A 14821-nucleotide genomic window follows, 5' to 3' on the forward strand; every position below is an offset into this window, starting at 1 on the left:
GTTTTCTACACTCCAGCTTCACCGTTCCCAGCCGTGACGGAAATGCTAGCTAGGGCTGGACAGCACCTCTTTAGCTCCACTGCTGTGCTACCATTGCTTGGGTCTGAGCCAGAGAGCAGTGATTTCAAGTTCTGTTGGCTCCCAATGCCCTCTTTAAGGTTTGCAGTGTTACCATCCTTGCTGAAGCCCAGTATAACTAGGGGGCTGATGATCCCAAGGCATCATTAAAAATACAGGAGATAAATTGATTTGATCTCTAACAGTCCCACAAACACGGGGCAAGGTTTAGCTAATGTGTTGCTAGTTACCCATGAGATCTGAGATGTAATTGCAACTTCTCTGGCTTCTAGTCACTAGAGCTGGAGACTTGTCTTGTAGGAAAGCAATTTGTCAAATTAATTTGACTTTGTGTTAGCACGTTCATTATTCCCAGTCATGAACAGATCCCATCATTGAATATAGACTGCATCTCAGGCTATAGGTTGCTCATGAGCAGTATTCAGTATTTTTGAGCAATGACTGTAGCTCTTTGCAGTGTCAGCTCTTTGGGTCATACATGTAAATTAAATAGTACATTTCTATTCCCTGCTTGGATGGATGTAGCTGTCAAGAACATTATTTCCCCCCGTAATTACAAATTTGACATTCATTTCCCATGAATGCTCTCTACTATTTGCTTAAAGCTAGCTCCCATGCATACTATTGCTGGTGAATTTTCCTCTTATCAGAAAGCTGACGCAGAAATGTGACAACTATAAAGAAACCTCTCTGAGTGGTGGGGTCTGTAAGTACAAACCTCTACTACACAAAGACCAACCAAATGAAAACAAACAAATGAACAAACTGGGAAAAGTAGGCACCATTGCAACTTCTTGCATGGACTGACTAGTAGAGATAGAAGGAGATCTCAATGCAAGTTAGAGAAAACACAAAATTATTACCAGCAGGTATTGATGGATGTCCCTAGAAACATCTTTGTTGTTTAATTCACCCAGCTCTTCTTCTTAAACATGCACTTCCCCACCTTTTGGGAGACTGATAGGGACTGATGTGTGCTTTTGTGACTAGAACTCCTTTCTGTTTTATTCTAACTATCCAGACAGTTTCTCTTATGCCCTCAACAGGAGAGTTCAGTGAACATATATTTTCCTTAAGGTATCTAATTCCTTCTCAGTTTGGATGAGCATCAACCAAAACCACACAAATTAAACTAAACCTGAAGCCAAACATATTTGTCTGAGTCCCTGGTGTCACATGAATAACACCGCAACACGTTCAGCTCTTTCCAGAAGAACTGATGTTATTCTCAGAACCTGAGCCAGGCTCCAAAGAAGAAGGTCAACGTTTCTACAAGACTGTTTTGAACTCGATTGAATCAACACATTAAATCTCGATCCAGATATGAATCTTGGACTTTAGATCAGGACTGTCCCTCCTGCTCAGACCTCTTTTTTTCCCCAGGGTACTCCTCCAGCTCTAGAAGCCAGCAGGATCAGAGATTTATTTCTCTCTTTTAGGAGGGCAGCAATTCTAGACTCTCACACCCTTCTCACAATCAACTTTAACTAAAAACCAGTAAGATTAAGAGAAACACCCCATTTCTCACCTCCCAGTGTGTTCAGGCTTCATCACCCAGCTCAGCCCATCCTACATTCATACACTCCACTCAATATATTATTAAAAAAAAAAAAATCCAAACACACACTCCACAAACTTTTACCCACCTTTTAGTTATTCTAGTTATTTTTTTTGTTAACTCAACCCTTTTGCTTTATCCTTGAAACTTCTTAGTAGATTTGGTTGTTGTGCTCTTCCCTTCCACCCCTCCCTTTAATACTTGTGCAGATTTTTAAATAAAATTTTCTCATCTGTTTTCTGTATTTTTTTTTGTGGACAAAGAAAGTGTAAGTGAAACAAGGATATTATTCACATCCATGGAAACATAAGAAAGTAAAAGGGATCTTTGCTTCCCCAAAGAACAAAAATGACACGTGTACCTTTCAGTGTCTCCAGGTTTCCTTGGAAATGTATTTTCTTGCCTTGTGCTTTGGTTTTTGTGGTGAGGAGGGCTTCCCAACATTACTGAAAAACCCAGAACCTGAGGCAAAAAGCCAAACTCAGGTTTGCTTTTAAGTCTAGGTTTATCAAAGTGGTGCATGATTTTGGTTTTCTCTGTTCTAGGAACTCTGATGAAATACCTTAAAGATGAGTGACTCTGAAGATGTCCAGGTGCTGGTCCTCAGGGGGCTGAGCTCTGACAGCACCAAAGGCAGCAGCAGCCTGATGCAGAGCTTGAACTCCAGAGCAGCAGAAGGGACCTGACATATCCCATCCTTCAGCACGTGCTGAGACTCTGCCTCTGGTGAAGTCTCCCAAGATGGAAATCCCAGAGTGAAAACACCTGAGACCTGCACCCACCCTCCACCTCTTACGTGGCTTCTCACCCATGAGGCATTAAGCTTCTGTCCTCCAGCAAAGCTCAGCACAGGCTGCGTGAATAACTCAACGTAAAGCTGGCATAAATCTCAACAGAAGAAATATCTTTTATCTTTAACCATTTACTCCCACTATAGGAATAATGGCAGTTCTACATTTACATATAACTCTTGTTTGTTTGCTTTGCTTTGCTTTTTTTTTTTTTTCTCTTATCTTGGCACCTGCATAGCAGAAAACTTTACAGTTCATTACAGAAGTTTGCCCCTCTCTCTGCTCCTCCCTTTATTTACTCTGCTGCCCCGAGGACTAGCAAGCAACACCCCCAAGGTCAAGAGAGAATAAGGTGTTACCCTTTTATGACGGATTATAGAAATAACAAACATGCCTGACAGTTTTATACAGCTGCTAGAACGGGTTTAGTTTTCAACAAATGAAGAATTTCCTCTTTTTTTTCTCTTTTGTATATTAATTACATTTTACAAATCTTGTTTCTCCCCCCTTTCTTTACTTTCCCCCCACTTTTCTTGCTTTCTTTTTACTTTTTTCTCTTTTTTTTCTTTTCTCTTTTATTTTTTTTACAGCAAAAGGATCAACCAATCACCAACATGTCCACTGAAAAGTCCGGGTTAGCAGAGTTTGGCTGTCATCTGGTCCGACTGTTTGAGGATCTCGGTGTTGTAAAGGTCTAGAGCGTGGTTCACGCGGATGATCTCGCTGTTGGTGAGTTTCAGGCGGTGCTTGAGCATACAAGAGAACAGATCCAGCTGGGGCTTCCCTGGGGCTACGGGAGGCGCCAGTCTATTGATTCGGTCCCGAATATCCAGCAGCAAGAGCATAACGGAGGAGGAAGAATAGAACTGCCCACCTTGCGTGTATGACTGGTTGACCTGCTGCACGGCGCTGCGCAGTAAGTCAGCGTTAAAACGCAGGCTGTAGCCGTACACCTGCACATCCGAGATCTTGATGTAGAACTGACGCTTGGTGGGGTCAGAAAGGTCCACGGGCCCTTGGCCAGTCTCATTACGCAGCAGGGAGGGCAGCCGAGTCCGGCTGCGTAGGTAGATGTGGACGGTCTCGAAAAAGGTTTTCCACCGGTTTCCCAGTAGCAGGGTCCAGTTGTAGCACTGGCTGTTTTGGAGGCGGATTTTCTCCCAGCGCGGGTAGCCGTACTCCCCAAAGGGCATGTTCCAGCCCTCGGAGTGACTCCCACTGAAGGGGTTGACGTAGACAAAGAACATAGGGTCCAGGCTGCTGTTGCGCATCTGGCAGATTCGCATGGAGATCCCGATCACCATGTGGATGAAGTCCATCCTGTTCTTGTTGCTCTTCAAGGTGAGGGACATGCGTTTGCGCCACCGGGGGTCGAAGAAGGTGTCCAGGCGGATCTCGTTGCTGATGAAGGTGGTGTGCACATACAGGCGAGAGTCCATTTTCTGTAGCAGGTACTTCAACTCTAGGTCCTGGAAGTCCAAGTCTGTCTCAAAGCTGATGAACTGCTCACTCCGCTCTGAGTCTACGTTCTGAGGCTCACAGCGACCCCGGTAAAGCTTATAGCCCTTGTTGCACGAGCCGCAGAGAGAGATGTTGGCAAGGCTGCACATGGCACAGCTGTTGTTGCCCCCGATGATGCAGGGGATGGGGCGCTGGCACAGGCTGGTGCCACCATGGCAGACACAGCTCCGCTGGCTTTCCAGAAAGGTCCCCCAGAACCCGTTCTCATTGCAGTAGAGCAGGGACTGGACACGGGTAAGCCATTCCTGTATTGTCCTGCAGGTAGGAAGAAGAAAGCATTAACATCGTGGAGCTTCACAGAGTCCTTGGTGTTGTCATCTTACTGGACACACAGTGGTTTTGGGATATATCTATATATAGAGCACTCTAAGAACATTGATGCCCTGCCGTGGCATTCGGGAGCTCTTCCAGTCTATTTCTAGGCTGAATCTTTCACCTACTGTTTACTCCTTCAGTGGAGAACAAAAGCCCTCCAAGAAATGGCTCTAAGTTAGGTTTGATCAACTGAAGTCTCTCTCTTCACACTGCTCTAAGAACTGAGACTGGCACAGTCTCCTGCCAAGGATCCCATCAGTGCCACAGGGAAAAGGTTCAGCCATGGGAATGGAGCTGATAAAGCTGTGCCAGAGGCTGAGGTGCTATCAGATATCACAGGCCACGACTCCTAGGCTAGCAGGAGAAAACTCCTCTTCTTGTCATTTGCAATCCCCCATACTCTCCAAAACCAGACCTGTAGTGGGATGCAGCCAAGCTAGCAGTAACCTCTGCTTATGGTGCAGAACGTAGTAATAGCAGAAAAGAGAGTAAAAACCAGTGTGCATAGAGACAAAGCTGCTAAAGCAGCTTCTCCTTTAAAAAAATCTGCTGCTAATTAACCTCCTCAACAGCCTGTCCCCTATGGAGCAGCCACACTGCCCATTCCCAGTCCCCACCACTCCCATTATTGCTATATCAGCATCCTCACCTCCCCATCCCGCAGCCCTAGAACGACTCCTAATGCACGACACCGTAACTCCCGTTTGCTTTTCGTATAACCCAACTTGCAGTGTTGCCTTGCTGCCCCCTTCCCCCCCCCTCCCCAAAGCCCAGGGAAATAGCACAGCGACTCCTTTCTCCGCAGCCTTCAGCAGAATGCCTCGTTCAGCCGCCTCCCCTCCGCCTTCCCCCCAGCTAATGAATACTTCATTGTCTCCTCTGGGCAAAAAGTTCTTGGTTAGCGCTGCAGTGAGAGGACTGGCTAATGACAAATTAGGATTCAGTCCCTGTAGAACAGGAGGAGTGATTATGGACAGAGGCTCTCAGAGCTGGATTAGTGAAATTCATGGCACCTGCATCGCCTGACCTCCGAATAATCATTAAGCTGTAGGCTGTATCAAAGAAGGCATTAAATGATACAGCAGCAAAGAACAGCAAGATGATTAGGGGGAGGGAGCGAGCGGAGGGATGAGAGTATAAAACAGAGGAAAGTGCTGGAAGGAAAGAAATAATCAAGGAGCAGACACAGAGAGTAGGGGAAGAAAGAAGGGGGAAAACGTGCAGGTAAAAGGGAAAATGAGAGGGAAATGCAGTGGGCAGGAGGAATAGGGATGGAGAAGAGAGAAAAGGGAAAAAAACAGCCACAACTGAATGATGGAGGACAGGCAGGAATGAAAAGAAGCAGGAAGAAACTGAGCAAAAGGAAAAGAAAATGAGATGGAGTGTGGAAAAAGGAAGTGTGTTGGCAGGAAAATTCTGAAGTCTGAGATGTGGGAAGAGACAATTTTCACATCCTCCTGTGCTACAGGGCTGCCAAGGTCTCTTTCCCCTATTCAGAGCCAACAGGAGCTCTCCTGCAAGTGGAAAAGCCAAGGTCGGCTGGGGAGCTCGGGAGCACAGCAGTGACCTTTATAAATACCTGCTGTACAGGGAGAAGGTGACAGCCTTGGTCCCTAGAAAAAGTGCACGGGGCTCCTCCTGATTTCTAGGACAGCTCTGTTTCAGAGAGGAGGCAACAGCATAGCACAGTGTGACTGCAAAACATGTTGCTGACAGCAACAAGCAGTCTCAAAGCCATCCCCTGGGGACTGAGCCTGCCTCCTGCTCATAGGTGAATTTTTGCTTGCTTTTTTAGCACTAGTATTTTTCACCCCATCTGAAGCCTTTCAGTTCCTGTTTCGAGAGCCAGCCAGAGGTGTTTGAATTTAGCAAGGCACCCAGATTCCAGGTTTCAATCTCCCTAAGGTGCTGGGAGCTCACCTTGATTCCTTCATGCACCTCTTTGAGAGCTTAGTTCTCTGCTTCTAACCACTAACCTAAGCAGGAAGCTGAGGGATGATGAGCAAGTGGAGGACAAACTAAAACCAAACCAGCCTTTCGATATACACACACTGGCTGCCTGGGTTCGCTGGGGAATTGCTTAAGGGAAGCAGAAGGTTCCTGCCTGCTGCCTCTTTCCCATGGTTGGGCTTGATGACGATGAAAATCGGAGGTTGCTTTGAAGGGAGTATCTCCTGCAGCCCCAAGCTGCTTCCCTATCTCCCAATTACCAATCTTGGTAATTTCTACCAAGACAAGGACAGGGAGAAGGCCAGTGGTACCCAGAAAATGAAGGGCTGAGGCCACAGGCTGGTAGCAGATAGATGATAAACATCCAGCCCCATCACATACCCTCTCAGCATCCCTACCCCTGTATGTGAGGCGAGGACAGCATCTCCCCGATTTCCACAGCTCTATGGTCACATTTGGTGGTTCTTGCCAGACTGGGCTGCCAGTGCAGGTGGTAATGGTCGCTCACAGGGCTAAAGGTGGTTTGTGAGGTGGGTTTGGTGAGGTGTTCGGCACCGTCAGAGGCGTGCCTGTTTGCAGGCACCACTTCCATACAGCTGGCAATAGCCTCGTACAGCTGCACATGCAAACAACAGCCAAAGACACGCTCAGCAACTACCACACACAGATCTCAATTCCAGCTCTGTGCAATGACCATGACTGTCCTGGTTTCCTCGTCCACTTGCGCATGCCCAGGATTCCCATCTTATGTGCACAGTGCCGGCTTGATGCTTTACACAGGTTTTACATGTTGATAGTGCCACTGAGCTGATGGGACAAGGAGCACCAGGCTATACAGCAGGGGTCACAATAAAAATTAGGGTCAGATGACTACATCCTGGCTGGTTTAGGTGTGTTCTGTCTTAGGGAAAAAAAAAGTTATCTTTACATCCTTCTCTTATACTAACACTCAGCAGAGCGAAACGAGGAGTCTCGGCTGGTATCTTGTGATAGAAACTAGTAATTTTCCTGTTCCCCAGGTCAGTTTTGTAGAGGAAGGATGGAAGGACATCAGGAGAAAGAGAGGTGTGGGGTTTTTTCGTGTGTGTGTGTATGTTTTAGCATTCAGCAAAGACACAAGTCGAACCAAAAAAAAAACCAACCCACGGAAGATTACCCACCATCTGCTGATGGCAGCAGTAGCGGATGTAATTAAATGAAAACGCAGAATCCAGGGCAGAGCCGGGCATCGATTAGGAACATTACAATGGGAAGTGTGATAGAGAGGAAAAGTGGCATAAATTACCCCCTTTTGTCTTGCAACTGGGACAGGATAAGAATATACGCAGGACCAGTCCCAGCCCTTCAGCTGACAGGAGGTAACTTCTCAAAACGCACAGCCGTAATGGCTGAGGCTCATGTGAGTACAACCAAGAGATGTCAGGGCAGAAGGATGCTGAAAAGAGCCACTGTCTAAAAGCTAGAAGCCAGTAGCAGAAAATTCATTTAAATTATTTTCTCTTTCATTAAGAAGTCATCAGTTTATCTTTTGCCATCTTAATATCACTGCAAAAGTTATTTTGCCTCATGTTTGCTACCTCTGCCAGTTGATCTGAATAATATTTATCTGAATAATATTTATATAATCATATAAAAGAATATTTTTCTGGAGTATAAAGTACTAGTGCATGTGAAATTAAAACAGGGAAAACTATGTCTTCGAAGGTCACTGTCAAGCAGTTTTACATTCAACTTTAATGTCTTATATTCCAAATTAAAATGACAATAATAAAAAAAAAAAGACGTCCAAGCAAGGCTGGGATGAGAGGTTTTTTTTGCAGAGTTTACTCGCTGTTGTTCACTGGGGCCATTCAGACCCTGGCAATGCTGGGAACTGGGAGCCAGGTAATCAGGCAGAGCTGTTTCACTATTTAAAACCTATCTGTCATGAGAAAAAAAAATATGTTTTGCAGGCCAGTGTTGGGCTTTCAGATCAGAAGCGGAGGTCAAGTTATACAGAAAGGTGAGGAATAATTTTCTTTCCTCCTGACTTGTCATCCTTCAGGATTAATCAGGTCTGGGGAGGGGAAGGGGCTGATGAGTGTCCCTTGAGACAAAGATGCAGCTTTGTTATAGATGGTGTCTGAGATGATTAGAAAACCAAACTGTACTGAAACCACAACAAAAACAAATCGAACCAAACAAAAAACCACAAAAAACCCCAACCAAAAACCCAATCCAGCAGCACAGATTTTTTTTTTTTTTTTTAATAATTGCAAGAGAAAAGGTAGAGATTTAACAAGTTTTCTTTTGCAAACTCACCTCACTTTCCAACCAGCACTAGCTGCTGTGGAGGTACTTTTGGGCTTTCTGTATGGAACATTGAATTAAAAAAATGCTATTTTTATTCTCAGCAGCTGTGAGATGTATTCTTAACTAATGACAATTTGGCTGGAGCCCAGAACATGTACCAACCCCCCACCTCCTTTGGATGTTATTTTTATTTTGCATCCAGAGTTTTAAAATGCAACTATAGGTACTCATTCAACATTGAAGCTTTAACAGCTAAGGACTGGTTTCTTTTTTAAACCAACAAACTTGTCCGTAAAGAGGTGTTTTTTTCAGTAAAAGTGGTGCACAGCAAATACATATATATACATATTTCTTTCTTAGCTGTTGCAAAAGGTCATGGGGAATCAGCCTCGTTGCCAAAATCCCCACTCTTTCTTTCAGAAACACCACCTCTTCCCTTCCCTGAGGACAATCAGCAGCAGTCCTATTTACTTTTCACATTGCTTTTGAATATATAATGTCGGTTTACTATTATGTCTATTAAAGAGAGAGGCTTGCTCTTAATAGAACCTTTCCATTCCACTGGAATGCTTGATAAGCGTCTGTCGTTCTGTACAGTAACAATTAGAAAATCGGAGGATTTCCAAGCCCTGTGAAAAGAGTGATGAAATGCATACCTCTTCCTCTACATATCTGTCTACCGAGCCCCTCCCCTGCCTAGCTACAAATGCAGAATGACAAATAAGAAAAGAAATTATAATATGCCTGGTGGTGTTGACTTAAACAAATCAAGCACATCAGTCAGTTAAAAACCCAGCTGCCATCATCCATTTCGTCCTCCTTCCCCCACATTTTATAGTATTAGTAGTTGGAGGCTCCTTTTCTGCGTGACTGACTTTTTAAAATAGAAGAGAAATGCTAAAGACATATTTGTCTGAATGTTTTGCAGCAACACGGTTGGCTGGATATGTGCTTGCTGCTGCTTCACTTTGTTGTTGTGGCACAACTCAGAAAAAAGCCTGGCCATGCTGGTGCCTTCTCCACCAGTTGGCTCCTTCATAGCAGCTCAGACAGCTGGCAGGAATGGGCCACTTTTAGGAAGTTCTTCAAAAACTCTTAAACATAATAAATATTTCTCCTCATCTCCAGTAAGTCCATCAAGTTTTTGTCCAGAAACATGAGATTTCTTGGTAATTAAGGAGATGTTAAACCCTGGAAGAGTTTCCCAAGCTGCACAGTGGTGCATTGAAAACTCAGAGTGTTTAGTGGCCATTGGGCTGGGTGATAACAAAAGATAGTCGTCAATCAGTTTATTTTCTCTTGAGACTGAATATTTAGGTAATGAAGGAGAAAAAAAAAACCGAACAGTTTCTCTACAGTTTCTCTACAAATATTAACTTGGCCTGACCCTTCCAAGAGAAGCATGGAAGAAAAAGCACTGGGACTCATTTTTTCCTATATTTTCAGTTTTACTTCACTTCAGACAACATAGAAAGAAATATCAAGAAATGCTTATTAAAATCCACAGATGCAAGTCTCCAAAAATGATTGGAAGCTAACCTAAACTCAGCCGTAGGTCAGGGCTGAAAGAAGCCAGCAGGGGTGACTATTGGACATCAATAGTTGCTGTAGCTGTAATGGAAAGTCTACTCTCTCCATCTGTAATAACATCACCAGATTTCTGGTCAGTGCAGGTTTGCAGGTTCACTCTGAATTTTGTAGAAGAGATGTGATCTGTTCCAAGTGAAACTAAAGCTTCTCGTTCACTCTGGCTAGATTCATTGAGAAGCACAACTCAAGAATGGGCTGAAGCATCTTGTGCTCCATATGTCCACTTTAACAGCAAACGGAGACTTAAAGTTTGTCTGTGGTACATGATGCAAGACTGCTTAAAAAGCCGCTTAGTCTGCTTAGTTGTCTGCTGTCAGCCTGTAATATTCTTGCAGAACACTGCAGAGTGAGTGGGTGCCCTTCACTTGGGTAGGTAAGACTACACAGAAGTGACATGAATAAGCTTAGGTATGGGATAAAGGCACTTACACCTCCAGAAATTTCAACCCACTCCCAGGCTTTACCATGTTCCTCCAAACCTCCATGTCATAGAATCCCAGAATGGTTTGGGTTGGAAGGGACCTTAAAGATCATCGAGTTCCATCCCCCTGCCATGGGCAGGGACACCTCCCACCAGCCCAGGTTGCTCAAAGCCTCATCCAGCCTGGCCTTGAACCCCTCCAGGGATGGGTCATCCACAGCTTCTCTGGGCAACCTGTTCCAGCCTGTCACCACCCTCACAGTAAAAATTTATTTCTAATATCTTATCTAAATCTGCCATCTTCCAGTTTAAATCCATTACCTCTTGTCCTGTCACTACATGCTCTGTATCCAAACACTTAGGCTGTTGGGTTTAGGTCCAAGCCCAGGCTCAGCTCCACCAGTCACCCATCACACCACATCCCTCCCCGCTGAAGGATGAAGGTACCTTTCTCTAGGCAGCTGGTGGTTAGGGTTGTGCCGACATCGGACACTGAGGCCAAAGAGTTTGCGGGCAGTGCGCTGGATCTTCTGGCGCTGGGCTTCCAGGGAGCTCTGCAGCAGCTTGTAGCGGTTCTGCAGATCCCAGTCATTCCCCCAGTGCTGGTGGATGCTCCCAATGGTCAGGAAGTGGTTGCTAGGTAGCCTTTTCATGAAGGATTTAAACTCATCTGGAACACAGAAAAATGGGGAGAAATACAGAGGTTTCTGAACTCTAACAAAGTTACAAAGCTTTTCATTAGCGGGATGGAGAAACAGTGATGATGTATGAGACCATCAGTGCTCTGCTAAAGGAAGGTGATGTCCATTAACTCACTGGTCTGTCATTCTGCCCCAGGAAGCCCACTAGTTCCACGGCTGTTGCTGCTCCCATATGGGAAATGAAACGTGGAGAGTATTAGGGTGAAACGACACAGTTAATGTGTACAGAGAGAAAAAAAGAGAGCAAATTCCCTGGAGCATGGGATTATAGTCTAGGGGTTATGAACAGAAAGCAGGGAGTTGTAATAATTGTCAGTTAAAGAGTTCTCATTGAAATTGGTTTTCGTCTGCTCCTAAAATGCCGTTTGTTGTTGAAGTCAAATCACTTTGGTTGTGTTGTTAAAAAAGAGGAAAAAAAAGCTTTAAAAAAGTCCCCAGAGGAAGGTTTGGATTGTGTTAAAATATCCTGCTTTCTCATTTTTTAAAAAGAGCATTGTGATTCTTTTTTTTTCTCATTTAACTTCAAATGAAGTTAAATGAATTGCTTTATGTAACAATGAAAATAAAATAAAATAGTTTGCAGGGCTAAAGTCAGAACAAAATGTGTTAATTTTAGCCAAAGGAAAAAATCTAATTGATCCAAATATATGTTGTTAAATGTTGTTTTGTGATCATTTTATTTCCGTTTGATTTTGTTTGATAATGAAAAAACCATTATGTAGGGTTTGAGTTTTTTCATCATAAAACAAAATCTGATACTGTTTCTGTTTATGACCAGCCCTTTGTTCCTAACTGAGAAGTATAGCTTGCTTAGACTCTGATTACCAGGCTGGGACATCCTCCTATGGAAAAAACAGATGGTTCCAACTTTCTCAGTAGAAAATAACCCAATTTTTGATACCAGAAAACTATGTTTGACACACTGAGACCTCGAGAAACATGAGGAGCAGGCCAACAAAAATCCATAAAGTGCAATAAAGAACAAAGTTCTGTACCAGGATAGAAGAACCCCACGCGTCCGTACAGGCTTGGAAACAACCAGATGAATAACAGCCACTAGAAAGGTCCTGGGCATTGTGGTGGGCACCATACTGCAGGTGGGTCAACACTGTGTTCACACTGGAAATCACAAAGTGCACACTGGGCTAAACCCAGGAGTTAATATTCTCCTCTTCTTGGCTCTCCTGAGGCTGCATCTGCATTTCTGTGCCCAGCTTTGGGGACACCCAGTTAAAGACAGGCTTTGAGAAACTGGGGAGGGCAGAGCTGAGGGCTGCCGAGATGGTCAAGGGATTGGAGCACAAGTCCTCCAAGGTCAGGTGGAGGGAGCTGCACTTGTTTAATCCAGTGAAGAAGAGGCCAAGGGGCAATCTAATTACAGCCTACAACTGCTTAGAATGTACTTACAAATACGAAGGGGAAAAACTCTTCTTATTAGAGACAGATGATATAACAAGGAGCAATAGTCAGTTTACAGCTTGAGAAGTTCAAATGATTTATTGAAAAACTTCTTCACCTGGAGGTAATGCAGCACTGGAACATGGTACCCAGAGATGTAGAAGAATCTCTCATTTTAGACTCTGCTAGACAGAACCATGGCTGGCCTGACCTAGTGCTGGTGGTAGCCCTGCTTCTAGAGGGAGATGGACTAGAGCCCTGCCATAAACCCCACAAAGTGTCCAACTAGAAATGGAGACATCTTTTCCTGTAAGTTATCTACATTATTTTTCTTCCTCTCCTATCTTTTTTTTTTTAAATTCCTTCATCCCATTCTCAGAAGAAAAAGAGGACAATAGCCACCCCCCAAAAAAAGGCAAAAAATGAAAGCTTTTAAAGGCTGCTCTTTTCAAAAAAATAAATAATCCACAGAATTATTGAAGAAAATCAGACCAGATAATTTACAACCTATTCTACCAGCCTTATATATATTTGCATAACAGATTTCCTATTATTCAGCAACTTGCAGTTCACGCTTAACTGCCTAACAAAGAATATCTATTCTATGTCCTACTCATCACACGGTGAAACCGAGCACCTAATAAAAATAATTATCATCATTGCACTATCAAGATCCACAGGATGTCTGCTTGTCTCCTTTCTTCCCCAAAGATAACCGAGAGACATTTTTTAAAAATCATCTCTCAAGTTTTCACTCTATTTGTAGTGCTGCTTTCAGTGCCCTTCTCCTCCCCAAAAATTATTCTCTTCTGTTCAGTGGTCCTCTGAAACTATCATCATCTATAATTGCTTCTGTTGACCATGCTGATTACTCCTGGTACCTTTCAGCAGTAAAAGCCTTGCGTTTGCTTCCCGCCCCTTATAAATCAATTTCCTCAAAAGCCTGTTTGTGCAAAAGACCAAGCTCTTTTCCCTCCGATGATGAATGTGCTACATTTTTCATAGAGACAGGTACGGGAGAAATTTCAGTGCAGTGCGCACATTCTGATACTGCAGTGCGATGGTAGGGGAAAAACAAACCAGCAAAATAAAAGCTGGATGGGGTTGGGTTTTTTTTTTTAAAAAAAAGGGGGTGAAAAAAAATTTATTTCAAAAAAGAATAGGAAGAATAGTTTCTTCATTATTTGTTTCTATTTATTTCTAACTATCCCTGGAGGCCCCAACCAAGACTATGGCTGCATCGTGCTAAGCCTTGTACCTTTCTGGGAACAGTTTATTCTTAGCCCTGAGAATTTCCAATTCACTACTAAGGCTGTTTGCTTTTGCTTTTATTTTATTTATCTGCATAGAAAATGCAGATGAAGGCTAGGACTACCTCTCTCATAGTGCAGCATGGCCCCTCTTTCTGCAGAGTCACCCAGTCCCTGCAGGCAGTACCCTGGCGGTGACTCATCATCCATCGCAGGTGGTACGGGGCAGAGGGTCCAGCCTTGGGAGAAGAATAGTGGCATCACAGTGACATGGCCACATCAAACATCTCTTTCAAAGATTAAACTTTCATTTTCCAGTGCTTGTCTTTTCAGTTAAAAAAAATTTCACATTTTAATCAGAAAGCAATAGTGCTGCAAAAAACCTCCTCATGACTTTTAATCAAAAGGCGGTTTTAAAATCCAGAATCACAGTCCTGACACAGAATTTTTTGGCCAGATGTACAAAAATGCCAAGAATAAAACAGTGTTATTTTTCTCAAATTAAACATGAGCAAGGAAGCACAGAACTAACACAGATGTCCTGAGCTGATTTAAAGCAGCATCAGTTCCCTGCAGCCTCCTTGCCTTTGAAGATGCTATCCCAAATCAGACCAGCTCTTGATGTGCCCTGCATGATTTTTTTTCCAATTGACATAGGAATCCAACACAGATCAGAAACAGAATATAGATCTTCTAGGCTATCAGCAGCTTCCTGTGCAAATGGCATTTGCTTTCAGAGCACTCATCTGCCTTTCAGCCCACTTTATTGGAAAAGCCTTCAGATGTCATTAGAGATTTCTTTGCTGCTGTTCATTATGAAGACAATCCTGCAGTTATTGGGAATATTTATTAAAACAAAGAAGCAAAATACTAATATTACATTCTTTTGTGATAGCAACTTCCATCTCAAAGGATAAGTTCACGCATGATGCAACAAAATGATGAATGAGACGCAG

General features: G+C 43.6%; 1 protein-coding gene across 1 annotated transcript in view; it reads right to left on the minus strand.

Moving 5' to 3' along the window:
* Window positions 1–2978: 2978 nt before the first annotated feature.
* BRINP1 (bone morphogenetic protein/retinoic acid inducible neural-specific 1) overlaps window positions 2979–14821 on the minus strand; it is a 59451-nt gene continuing 47608 nt past the window's right edge. The window contains exons 6-7 of the mRNA XM_010084110.1: window positions 10964–11186; window positions 2979–4203 (exon numbers count right to left, since the gene is read on the minus strand). Coding sequence (XP_010082412.1) covers window positions 3063–4203; window positions 10964–11186 — 1364 coding nt within the window. The 3' untranslated portion in view covers window positions 2979–3062. The remainder of the gene's footprint in view (window positions 4204–10963; window positions 11187–14821) is intronic.

Source organism: Pterocles gutturalis, unplaced genomic scaffold, assembly GCF_000699245.1.
Source record: "Pterocles gutturalis isolate BGI_N339 unplaced genomic scaffold, ASM69924v1 scaffold20085, whole genome shotgun sequence".
NCBI lineage: Eukaryota > Metazoa > Chordata > Aves > Pterocliformes > Pteroclidae > Pterocles > Pterocles gutturalis.